Here is a 13,489-nt window from a genome sequence, read left to right as displayed (position 1 = left end):
TCTTAATGTCTGTGCTCCAACCTGACAAAAGCTAATCCCAATAGTCACAATTCGAGGCTCTCTCCACTGACTACACAGTATCTCCAGCCAGGCATATTTCTTTACTGTGCCCCAAAATTCACCCACTGATTCTCAGCCCGAAAGCTTTGCTCCCGCTGTGACTCTCTTCCCAGAATGCCCTCTAGCCTTAAAAGCAGAGAGTTTCAGAGTGGAAAGAGATGTCAGAAATCATTTGTCCAACCTGTACTTGAAAAGGAGTTCCTTCTACAATACCCCCAAGTAGTTTTGTCAGCTCTACTTGAAGACTCCCAAAAGGAAGGAACTCTATGTCCTAAGACAGCACTTTATACTTTGGACAGCATGTTTTTCAAGTTATCATCAAGCCAAAATCTGCCTCTGTAACTTTTCATGCATGGTCCTAGTTCTGCTTTCTATGGGCCAAAGAGAACAAGTCTAATCATACTTCCACATAACTGTCTTCCAAATATTGCCAAGATGGGGATCATATTTCACCTAAGTCTTCTCAAGGTCAAATAACTCTAGTTTCCTTTGACCAATCAATGCATGGTACGATTTGGAGTGCTCTCACCCTCCTGGTTGTCCTCCCCTTCAAGTTACAGTCCCTAAAAAGTAACCAACTACCAAGATTCATTCAAAATTCTAGGTGCAAAGCGGCATGTGTAAAAATTGTGTCTAACAGTGTCCTTTGGATGGGGATGAGAGATCAGCCTTTCGTATTAGTCTGTACAACTAACAAAGTGATTTGGAAGTAAAACCTGTGTTTATTCAGAGAGGGATGGTCATGAACTAAAGAGAAAACATGAGTTTGGGAACCAATGATGCAAATACTGAATTTCAGAAAAACCACTTGCATCTGACATAAATGTTCTTTTATCAATGAGATCTCTTTTAAAACATTAAACAGAATCAAAACAAAGGCAGTACTCAAAAGCATCACAGAATTAAGGCCTGAGAATATTGATTTTATATATTTATTTTTTAAAGGCCAACACATATTTAGACAACTTAAATATAGTTCCAACAGAAATACTCTGACAACAGCAGCAATGGTCTCAAAATGTGGTCTCACATTCAGACACTCGCTGGGATCATCTGAGTTCTCTGTGTAAAAAAGAACTGTCAGTTAAAAATGAAAAATTTTCAGCAAATTTAGAACAATATAACACTAGATCTGGCAGAGCCTGAGCTAAGCATCAGTAATAAGCCATAAGCTTATATTCTGCTTGGTAATAAGAGAGGACTCTTACATAGCCCTTTGATGTTTACAAAGTGCTTTATGTACCTCCTAATATGATCCTCCCAACCCTGGGAAGTAGGTACTTCCTATACGATCCCCAATTTATAACTTAGAAAAAGCTCTGAGAGCTCCACGGCCAAAGCGCAAGTGTCAGAGGTGATATTTGAACCTGTATCTCTCCTCACTCCAACTCAGAAGTCTTGCCTTCCTAGTCTAGGTTAACAAAGAAAACAGGGACTTTTCTGGTTCTTTATTCCCTACATCTAGTACATTCCCTTGTACAAAGCAAATGCTCAACAATGTTTACTGAATTGAATTTAATTACTAGTTTGTTGAAATTTATTTACCACCGCCAAAGCTAGAATCGTACAATTCTCTGAACTTAACAGAGTTCTGACATCACAAGAGGCCTTACGGATCGTCTAGTCCAACGCCCCAATTTTACAAACATGATAGCTGAGATCTGAGAAGCAACAATGACGTGCCCAAGATCTTATCTTAGCTAGTAAAGACTAGAACCCAGGGCTCCCAACTCCCAGCCAAGGGCTCATCTGGTAATATTATGCTGGTGAAAATGCCCGACGAATATTTACATTCATTCCAGTCAGACTCCGGTTTTATGTGAAAAGGTACATATACACTTATTACATGGAAAACCATCTTTTATAGAAAATAAATTACTTACTTGAGTTTAAAAAAAAAAGACTTTAATGGTACACATCTTTCTTATCTGCAATGTAATCTACAATCTCTTGTGGACACATTAACTTTTCAGCATCTACGTCAGGAATTTCAAACCCTGAAAATGAAAGAAGATGTAATATTACTGCGCTATAATAAATTACCATGAGATGAATACATGAACTGATGCAACCTGGAGTAAGCAAAGTGAAGAAAACAACACACACAATACCTACACATAAAGGGAAAGAACATCACACAGCAAAAAATCAAAAGTAAATGTAACAAAATTATGAAGCACAAGCATGACTTGAATGAAGAGATGAGAAGACACTGTCCACCGGTGTTACATATTGCATGCCTTTGGTCTTTTCAATACACTGTTTAGCTCTGCTGATTTTTTTTCCTCCTTAAAAAATAGTATTTGTTATATGGAATGGCTCTCTCTGGAAGGGGGAATAACTAAAATGATGTAAGAAATTGAAGACATCAATACTAATATTAAAAAGAATGCTCTTGGGGGCAGCTAGGTTGTGCAGTGAGTAGAGCACCGGCCCTGGAGTCAGGAGTACCTGAGTTCAAATCCAGCCCCAAACACCTGACATACTTACTAGCTATGTGACCTTGGGCAAGTCACTTAACCCCAATTGCCCTGCCTTCTCCCCTCAAATTAAAAAAAAAAAAAAAAAGGAATGCTCTTAACTCATGAGCTCCAAGTACAAACTAAAGCATACTTTTTTTCACTTTGTTTCTTGTTTTTTATTGTTTTTTGGATTTTTTTTGCAGTATGCCTAATATGGAAAAATGTTTTGCATGACTTCACAAGTATAATGACGTACTGCTTGCCTTCTCAATGGGTGAGGGAGGAGCAGGAAACAGCATTTATAACTCAAAATTTGAAGATGCTGGGCATTGTGAATTTCTCTGCCTCTCTACAATTATTGAACCTCCCTCTCTTTTATGCAACATCTTTAGTTCTCAAGGGCACAAATTCCACACTTAGGCCATATCCACTTGATCATTAAAGCCCCCTCTTGGGGTTCAATGAATACTTAATTCATTCATTATTGATACTTCCACAGAAGAGCAGCACGGGATATTCAATCTCCTAAAGCCAAACCCTCAGTTCATAATTCTGTCATTTTCTGATCATAACCCAAAGCATGTAGATACATTACAGCGTATGGATTTATTACCAAATTCATCTTCCATGGCCATTATAATTTCTACTTGGTCCAAACTATCCAAGCCCAGGTCTTTCATGAAGTGGGAAGATACTGAAAGCTATGAAAAACGAAAAGCAAGATAGAATTAGTATGGAATTCAGCCGTAAGAGTATTTGTTTCTAAGGGAACCAACCACCAAAGATATAGTTTTCCTGCATCAAAAACATGGGCTACCATGTGTCAATCACTATATAAAACACACCTCAGACCAGCACTGTTGCTCCGATACACAGCAGCACTAATGCTTTATAACTAAACCTACTATAATATCATGAAATCCAAAGGTAACATTGTGCACCTGATCACCAAGGGCCTGAACTGGGCAACAGGAGCTAGCAGCTGTGTCCAATGGCGTTAACCCCCAACCACCAGTCTGCTTACAACTCTGTTCCTAATTACCCTTGGGAACACTGTTTTGCATAAAGTCATTATTTTGCAAATAATTCTGAATATGCTGTTATTTAAAGGTGCAAAGGGGAAACTTGGTTTCTGATAGCCTGACACCAACTGCACTGGCACTAAGAAGTTGTAACTCAAGTGACAATCATTTTCTTCAGGTATAGTGGTTGGTCTGCAGACTAAAGAGCTTATAAATTCAAAATGTTTCTGATAACTATGACCTTTGGTTTAGTCATTAAAACAGTCAACCCCCAGGAGACAATTTTCCCAAATATATTAATTACCTTTTCTGGATCGATCTTATCATATAGTTTCAAGACATAGAGGACACGGTCCGTAATGCTCTCCAATGTCAGAGGGGGCAAGTCACTATATTGGCGGCTCAACTGTAGAAATATCCCGGAAACCTAGAACAAGGTAAAAAGCACAGCAAGCTCATTTTAGTGCTTCTGAAATGAACCACTGGAACCTCTCCTTCACAAATGTATCAGGGTTCATTTTGAGAATCCCATGTTGTCTAACGGTGCAGAGACTGAAAAACAGTATCGAGGAGACGTACTAATTCACACGTCTAGTGATTTAAGTTTGTCATGCATATTCCTCACAACCACCCTATAAGATAGAGTAGTATACGTATTATTAAGCCCCAACTTACAGAGAAGTGACCCAGCACAGACACAAATATCGAATGGGCTATTTGGATCCTTAAGTGGCACAGCAGATGGAGCACAGGCCCTGGAGTCAGGAGGACCTGAGTTCAAATTCAACTTCAGACACTTACTAGTTCTGTATGACCCTGGGCAAGTCGCCCCAATTGCCTCCCAAACACAAACAAAAAATCATCCGAATATCTTCATGTTAAAGAAAAGGAAACTGAAGTCCAGGGAGGGGCAGATTTGCTCGAGGCCCTATGCCAAGTTAGTGGCAGAACCAAAATCAGTCCAATGCTCGCTCTACGACAACTGGCTGCTTCTCATACGGGATACGTCGTCCTAAGAACAGCCCATAGACAACAACTACTATGCAGAAATAAGAGGCTCAAATGAGGATTATCTCCCCAACTGTTTACTGGCAGTGAAAAGGTTCTAACTAGGCATCACAGAGAACTGGACACACTTCACCCATGGTATAGCTGTCCTCCATACCACCAATAAGACACTCTTTGTTAGAGGTCCACTAAAATTGTACTAGGATGGCGAGGTGGCGCAGCAGACAAATGCCGGGCCTGGAGTCGAGAAGACCTGAGTCCAGATCTGGCCTCAGACACTCACTAGCTGTGTGACTCTGGGCAAGTCATTTAACCCATTTGCCTTAATCCGCTGGAGAAGGAAATGGCAAAGCGCTCCAGTCAGAATCTTGGCCAGAAAACCCCATACAGGGTCACGAAGAGTAAAACACGACTAAACAATACTTTTACTACCAAAAGTCCCTGTCTTCTTACTTCCCAGGAACTTTTTTTTAAAGTAACAGTCCCTTGTTTCCATCTCTTACAACGCCCATTCCTGGTTCTCCCTGCTCCCACCAGCCTCATACTCTGAACTATAAAAGCGGGCAGAACAGTGAGCAGTAAAGCATTCAGATTATCTTTTTAATACCAATATTATGCCAGTGAGAAGGGTTGCCAAGGCCAAATAAATCATTACCAAGGGGCCAGGCTGCTGCTGACAAGCTTCTCTGAACTTAACTAGACTGGTCTTCCAAAAGCTGACTTAGTCTGTTATGATCTGCACAAGAAAAAAGAATGTTCACTGTCCACAAACTGCCAGACAGTAAGAGGGACGCTGTATAGTGCTCATCCATCCAACTGCTTTAGACAGTCTAAATGGATAAGTTGGGCCCAAAACACAACAACTGCATGGGAAGACCGTTCTGCAGAATAGTTCTGACTTAGGAAACACGGCCACTACCTCCATTAAACATCAAATTCTGCCTCCTTTTTACTTTAAAAAAAGTTACTGCCACCTATTGGTATGTGCCTTAATATAGTAATACATCACTGCTGTCACAGATCTTATTGCCTCGCTAGATTTCAGGGGCTTTGCACAACATTCATACAAACATTTAATAAGCATCTGCTACAAAAATAATAACTCCTATTTATATAGCACTTCACAAAGTACATTCCTCACAACAACCTGTGAAGCAGATAGAACAAGTATGATGATCTTCATTTTACAAATGAGGAAAATGAGTGACTTGCCTTGATCACATGACTAGTTAAATGGCAGAGTCAGTCCCCGAACCCTGATCTTTTGACTCCCTGCTATGTACAAATTCTGCTATAGCCTGAGAGAGACAAAAAGTTGTACATGTTCTCATCAACTTTCCAACCCATTCTCCAATGTTCACACAAAGGAGCCCCACCTCACGCAGGCTGTGGTGCAAAAATTCATTTGTTTGCAGTTTAGAAAACATTTTCCGATGGTTGGCCTAGACTAACTCAAAAAGGACTACTTATCCCATAAACTAGCTGAAGTACAAATGATCTATGACGAAAAACTATAAAACAAGATGGCGCAAATCCTGAAGATATGCCGCATCCCCTTGGTTTCTGATTGGGCTCAATATTTGAGGTCCTAGTTCTCTACTCCACGTCCTAGCAACAAAGAGCCTAGTGTAAGGACATCTGATGGTTTACGATGTTGTACCTCCACACACAACAGGCAGTAAGTTCTAGGGCAAGGAGGTCTCCAAATCCAGTCTTTGAAAAGCCAGAACTACAGCTCAATTCTCCAGTAATGATAAAGAAGGGTACTGGGACAGAAGGTTTGGTCTCAGCAGCAGCTCTCACCTACTGGAGTCACTGGTGATGGTGGTTTTCTATTATGGCTCAGTGACACAGCAAAAGGGACGGTCCATGTCCCCTGCCTCATTTCTCTCATCAAAGCTTCCTAGTACCTGGGGCCTACATGATGCCAGTGCCTGCCAGCTTCTCTCTCCCTGCCTGGATTTATTTCAGTATCTGTCTAGCACTAATTCTTCAGTACATGTGGTTCCCTTTTGTTGTGTCACTAGATGTAATCCTTGTTGTAGCTCCACAATATCTGTTTTTTCTTGTTGCTTCCAACATTTTCTCCTTAACCTGGGGGCTTTGAAACTTGGCTATCACATTCCTGTAAGTTTTCCTCCTGGGATCTCTTTCCGGTGGCGATCAGTGAATCTTTTCCATTTCTGCTCTGTCTTCTTCTAGAACTTCAGGGAGATTTTCCTTGATGGTTTCTTGTAATACTGTACCAAGGTCCTTTTTTAATTGTAATTTTCAGGGAGTCAGACTATTCTTACGTTATTTCTCCTCGATCAGTCTTCCAGATTGGTCTTCTGATGAGATATTTCACATTCTCTTCTGTTCTTTCATCCTTTTGATTTTATTATTTCTTGGTCTTAGACTCTGCCCAATTCTAGTTTCCAAAGCACCATTTTGTTCCTGAAGTTCTTGATTCTCTATTCCAACTTTCTTTTTGTAATTTTCTTGGATTGTTCTTATTTTTTTTTCTAATTTTTCCTTGACCTCTCTTTTTTTTTTGGAGGGGAGAAGGCAGGCAAATTGGGGTTAAGTGACTTGCCCAAGGTCACACAGCTAGTGTGTCAAGAGTCTGAGGGTGGATTTGAACTCAGGTCCTCCTGACTCCAGGGCCGGTGCTCTACTCACTGCGCCACCCAGCTGCCCTGGCCTCCTTGATCTCTTTTATTTGATTTTTAAAGTCCTTTTTAACTTCTTCCAAGAAGTCTTTGTGTTCAGGACCATTTGATGTTCCTCAATGAAAAAGGAGTGGCTTTTTTAGTTCCATTATCCTCGTGTGAACATGAACCCAGATCTTCTCTATCCCCACCTTAGCTTTCTAAGGTTGAGTTCTTTCTCCTTTGCTTACTCATTTTTATTTGTTTTATCGATTTTAGTAACTGTCAGTATAATGAAGCTATAGTTCAAAGTATGGGGGATGATGCCCCAAGCCTCAGGTCTTCCTTACTATTTTCTGTCCTGGGGCTCAACCTTGAGCTCTCCATCCCTAAGCCACGGCTAGCTCCTGTTGCCCCTCTGATGACTACAAACTACAGCTGTCCTCTCTGCCCTGGAACTGAAGCCAGGGACTCTGCTCTCTTCCAAGTGTCCACAGGCAGCAGGGTGCCTGCTGCCACTACGCTCACCAGGTGTGTGCTAGCTCCTTCTCCCTACAGCCACAGCCCAAGACAGTCTGGTCAGCACTGCTCTGCTTTGTATCCCTGAACAATGGAAGGTCCTCAGCCACCAGACCCCCCAAAGTTTCTACGGCTGAGTCTGCACCCAGGGCTTGCTGTTTGTTGATTCCAGAAGGTTGGCCTGGAGACATGTGCACTTCACGCAGGCAGAACCTCTGCCCCCAGAGGTCAGGTCTGTCCTAGGGCCTTCTAGGTTATCTTAGGAGAACAACTGCTTTTCATTGACTTTTGTTCATTTCCTCCGAGGCAAAGTTCTGTATTTTTCTGTGGAGGAAATTTGGAGAGCTCACCTACTGCACCGTCTCCCCAGAATCCTCCTATCCAATTTCAATCTTAAATGCACTCCTAACTTTTTTCTGAAAAGGCCTATCACTAGCACAACACCGGCACGTCACTGCTTAGCCATCATAATCAGAGTTGTCGCTTGGTTCACAAATTAAAGAAGGAAAAAAATGAGATAATGTTAAGAGAATCTGAGAGAAGGCAGGGGTCAAAGAAAGGAGAAAAAGGGGACTTTGGTGCAGTAGACAGAGTGCTGGGCCCGGACATCAGGAAGGCTAAGACACTAGCTATGTGACCTGGGCAAGTCACTTAACCTCTGTTTGCCTCATTTGTAACCTTGCAAGGTTGTTGTGAGGATCAAAATGTATCTGTAAAGTGCTTAGTACAGTCTCAGTCACACGGCAGATACAATACAAACACTTACTCTGTTCCTTTCCCTTCCCTTGAATTGCCAGCTTCTTTTAAAACTGTAACTTTCAATGGAAATGTTTTATAAATGCATTATATTCTCCCCTGTATTCTTAAATAGAACACAATGAACACAGCTCAACCTTCTGACAATCACTTGAGATCACTACAATAAAATACCATAATACAGCAGTGCTGTAAGGGATAGTCAAGTAGATCCGACTTTTCTGAGTTCCTATCTGCTTCTCAGTTTCCAGTGGGTTTGCTTTAATTACTGTCAGTGGCCACTTCTTGCTATTATCAGTGTTTCTGCACTCCATTAGTAATTCCTCTAGGCTGCTGCCCGTAAGAAGTCAGATTATCAGGATTATTATGCCCAAAATAAGAGTTAAATCATATCTGAGTACGGAGTGAGAAGCTCTGTCCTGAGTAAAATGGGCTTGGTGAAATCTACTATCTTTGATCAGTTACCTGGTTTGCCTCCTCCTTCATTTCTGGCCCTGTTCTTTATAGTCAAGAATGATGGCTCTTCAATAAAATTCAAAAAGTATGTTTTTGGTTAAAGTACCACTTGTCAAAGAAAACACATATCCACAATATGCAAACTCCTTCTTAAAGACAAATCAAACAATTTTGAAGCATTTGAAGCATATTGTCATTTTTATAACTTAACTTGGCAAAAATATTCCCCAGATCTGTGATTCACAGAAAGGCTTGGGAAATGATCTGTAATACTTTCAAAAGTAGTTTAAATTAGCATTGAAATTAATCATTTGCCGAAAATGAAAAATTACTCAGGCAAATCACTGTTATAAAATGTAGATGTATACCTTTTTTAAGGACATGTATCTTTTTAGAAAAGAAACTAGAATTTAGTTTTGGCTCTAGTACTACTTACTTTGGCTACTTACATAGACTAACTCCACGTCATGCTAAACAGTTGGATTAAATGACTTTAAAGGTCATTTAGCTCCAACAGGCTATAATTTGAATTGATATGGGTATGTATTCATCATATACTAAATGAAATACACTTTTTAGAGGAAAAAAATTGTGACTAGTAATTTAAATCAATTTAATTTGAATCAAATACATTCTATGACCAATCCAACCTAACTGGAGCATTCTCTAAAGAACCTTCAACATTAATTTAGGTGGAACTACCCCCAGACTTCCCCAAAATCTATGGGAAATATTTTCTAAGAACACACAGTCATGGTTACTCTTTACAAACAAATTATACTGTTACTTAGATGTTTACCAGCCAGTGGTATTGATAACTCAAAGTTCGTTTGGAAAACATTGCTAGATATAGCAACATATCAGTTATTAGAATAGGGACAACTCAAAGTTTCAGATTATCTAGACTGAAGCTCTAATAGCATTAAGAGCCCCAGTAACACAATTACTCAACAACTCCACCTACTGTCATTTTTCCTGTATCATCCAGTGGGGATATAGGAATGTCATTCTGAACTTCAACCAACAGCAGCACAGTTCAAAAGAAAAACACTATCCTTAGGGTCAGGGCAAATGAGCTGTGGTCTGTAATCTGTAATCTTGGCCAAATTATTTCCCTTCTCTGTGCCTCAACCTCTGCGTCTATAAAATGGGTTTATTTGATTTCTAAAGCTTCCTTTCTAGTGTTTTCAACACAATTCTCCCTAAACTAACCTGTGTTCCTCGAGTCTGGCTAACCGGCTTTAACCATAGGGTGAAGCTTTTCATCTTACCTGGGGCATTATATAACCAGGTGTGAGCTACCCTCCACCACCACCACGCGGAGAAATCTGATGGTCAGAAGAAATCCCTTTTCACGGACCAACTTTCTCCAGCCAGCAGCCTATCCCAAACATTATCCCTGGAGCACATCCAAGTCCTCGCTTCTCTGAAAGTCAGACACTAGGAAAACAATAACCCTTCCCCTTCGATCTCCCCAATTTTAATCCTTCAGATCAAGCTAGGGTACCCTTTGCCTTCGAGGTTAAGAGAAAGGAGGAAAGTCCTGCACTGCAAACCTCCCCAAAGAACTGCAAAGCTAGAAATGACCTAAGAGCTCCCTCTGTTTTACTAGCAGGAAAACTGAGCTCCAGAGACGGCAAATGACTCGAATAAAGTCACCCCAGAGCAGCAAGGACAAACCTTTCCTGACTTCCAAGGGCTGGCTCTCAACACCCTAGACCAGGAGTGATCCCACCTCTGCTCAAACAGCCCCAGCACTTGTTCTAGGACCATGGACAAAGTACTTCAATGAAATCCTTCAAATGTTCCGAAGGATCGCGGTGGGAATTCCCTCCCAGCAAAAGGATCTCGGCCCGTCCATGTCGGCCACGAGGAGGGGGAGGGGAGATTCGCCAACCAAAGTTTTGGGGGCCTTCCTCTAAAAGCGGGTGCTCGAAATAAAAACGGAAACAACCCTGCACTGCTCGGCCTGCGCCCGGCTGCTGGGAGGAAAGCGCTTTTTGAGTCCGAAGCGTGGGTTCTCAGCACCCCCCGGGGCACGCGTGTCCACGCTCCCTCCGGCTCCGGTCCCGAGGGTTCCGCCCCCGCCCCCCGAGCCCGCAGGGGTCGAGGCGGGCCCGGCGCCCCGGGGGTACTTTGACCTTCGCAGGCCTCGGAAACCCGAGCCGGCCCTGGCCGGGGGCCCAAGGCCCAGGTCGGCTGCGGCGCCCTTGCCCACGGCCCCCGGGCCCGGCCCGGCCCGGCCGTGACCCCTGCGGGCCGGGCAAAGTCACCGCCGGCCCGCGGGCCCGCCCCGCTCCGCCTCCCTCACCTGCAAGTGCGCGGAGGCCGGGGCCGCCGCGGCCGTCCTCCTCCTCCGCCCCGCCGCCGCGCACGGGACCGAGCCGAGCGCGCGGACCGGGGCGAGCGCGGGGCGCCTGGGCCCGGACGGCGGCGCCAAGGCCGCGGGCAGGCGGCGGACACAGGCGGAGAGGACACGGGCCGCCATGGCTACGCCGACCCAGAGTGCAAAGCGCCCTCGGCCGCAGGCCCCGCCTCCCTCCTTCAGGAAGGAGCAGCGAGAGGAAGGGCCAGAGCTGCCACCTCGGAGGCCGCCCTTGAGAATCGGCGCCCCCTGGTGGCCAGAGAAGGGCCGACTGCGCTCTGATGACAGGAAAGGGAAGAGCGCACGAGGGAGCCTGGGGCTTTAAGTCTGGCCGCTGGTCAACGTGGTGAGCCAGCCCTGAGGAGCAGGATCACAAGGACCCGTGCACGGGGGGTTCCCTATGCTCCAACGTGCAGCTAAAAAAGGAAAATCCCCTCGATTTCATGAAATTCTGTAATGCGAGTGTGAGGGATACAAAGAAATCTGGGAAGCCCCAATGAAAATAATGCAGAGCTAAAAAAAACCAAACTAGAAAGATGGAAATGGAGTCAACCAAGCACCACCAGCTTGCCCCTCCATCGCAGGAAGAAAAGTGAGCGAGAGGGGAAGGACAAAGAATTTCTGATCGGACCTTGGAGCCGGGCAAACATTTATTAAGCGCCCGCTGTGTGCCGGACCAGGGCAGCTAGGTGGTGGATGAGGCCAAGTTCATGGAGTCAGGAGTTCAAATTCGGCTTCAGACATTTATCTAACTGACCCTGGGCAAGTCACTTAACCCTGTTTGCCTCAGTTTCCTCATCTGTAAAATGAGCTGGAGAAGGAGATCGCAAACCACTCCAGTAGCTTTGTCAAGAAAACACCAAATCACAAATGGTCCCACAGGATCGGATGGAACAACAACAAAGGTAGCAGGCACTGTGCTAAAACAGAGGAAAAAGACAACGTCTGCCCTCAAGGAGGTTATAATCTAAGGAGGAGACTCGCAGAAAAAGGAGTAGAATACTTTATGCCTTGTACTTAATTAAGTATAAATAGGCCCTAAGCAAGTTTAGGTATTTGAATAAATGTCTAAAGGGAAGTTTCTAATGAAGTTTTTTAAGGAAATCACATAGTTGAGAGTGGGGCATTTTTTTTGTTATTTGTTTTGTTAAGGCCTTACCAATATCATTAGTCATTTTCCAAATCAAATAGGGTCTTAGGATTCTGAGGGAACTAAGTGGCGCATAAACTACAGCACTGGACCTGGAGTCAGGAAGACCTGAGTTCAAATCTAAGCTTTGGCACTTACTAGCTGTGTGACCCTGGGCAAGTCACTTAAGGCTGTTTGCCTCAATTTCTTCATTTGCAAAATAAAGGCAGTGATAGCACGTACATTATAGGGTTTTTGCTAGAATAAAGTGATATCGTATTTGTGAAATGCCTTGTTACCTTAGCTGTTGTGATTATCATCCCACATAGGTCCTTAGAAGTCATCCAATCCAACCCCCTCATTTTACTGTGGTCCACTGATTCTAAAAACAAATACTCCAAAAGCAAAAGCTGAAAATTAAATGTCGATTTATGCTGCATTAAATCTGACACCATAACAATCACACCAATACCATTACAAAGGTTTCCTTACATGAAAAAAGTCATCTAGCCTTTTTTTTAAATTTTTTTTCATCTAGCTTTTTCTTCATGATCTCTAATGAGAGGAAACTGACTCCAGGCCCACCATGCCACTTTTACATGGCTGTAATTATTAGGAAATTTTAAAATTTCTCTTCCTGACACATCCAGTTATTAGTGCTTTCCTCATTCCTCTCCCCTACTGCTCACCAAAAAAAAACTACTTTGCACATATATTATATATTTACTGTCTCTTATGTGAGCTGTTTCACCCCAGTAGAATGTCCTGCATAGGAACTGTCGCATTTTCTTTTCTCTTTGTATTCCCAGTACTTGTCACATAATAAGTGCTGGTAAAATTAGATTGAAGCATGTCCAGATTTTTCTAATAATAATAACAACATTTTTATAGTGCTTTAAGGTTTGTAATGCTGTACACATATATTTCATTGAACCTAGAGTAATTTTCATGGGGCCCATGATTAGCTGGGGCCTGAGCTCCATAGGTGAACTATCGAATTGTCCACAAATGAAGATGATTTAGCCTCCTCTTTGTCAATGCTTGTTCTTTTCATTCTTTTCCTTTTTTTTTCTGCTAATAGT

At 42.9% G+C, this 13,489-nt stretch overlaps 1 protein-coding gene across 1 annotated transcript; it reads right to left on the bottom strand.

The window, feature by feature from the left end:
* Positions 1-974: 974 nt before the first annotated feature.
* NDUFAB1 (NADH:ubiquinone oxidoreductase subunit AB1) lies at positions 975-11,433 on the bottom strand. The gene is made up of 5 exons (XM_036737508.1): positions 11,225-11,433; positions 3,849-3,971; positions 3,136-3,223; positions 1,944-2,057; positions 975-1,122 (listed from the first exon to the last, which is right to left on the bottom strand). Exons 1-4 carry the CDS (start codon positions 11,399-11,401, stop codon positions 1,966-1,968), a joined length of 480 nt encoding a protein of 159 aa, XP_036593403.1. The 5' UTR covers positions 11,402-11,433; the 3' UTR covers positions 975-1,122; positions 1,944-1,965.
* Positions 11,434-13,489: the final 2,056 nt, after the last annotated feature.

Source organism: Trichosurus vulpecula, chromosome 9 (genome assembly GCF_011100635.1).
Source record: "Trichosurus vulpecula isolate mTriVul1 chromosome 9, mTriVul1.pri, whole genome shotgun sequence".
Lineage (NCBI taxonomy): Eukaryota > Metazoa > Chordata > Mammalia > Diprotodontia > Phalangeridae > Trichosurus > Trichosurus vulpecula.
This window is presented reverse-complemented; position numbering and strand designations above follow the sequence as displayed.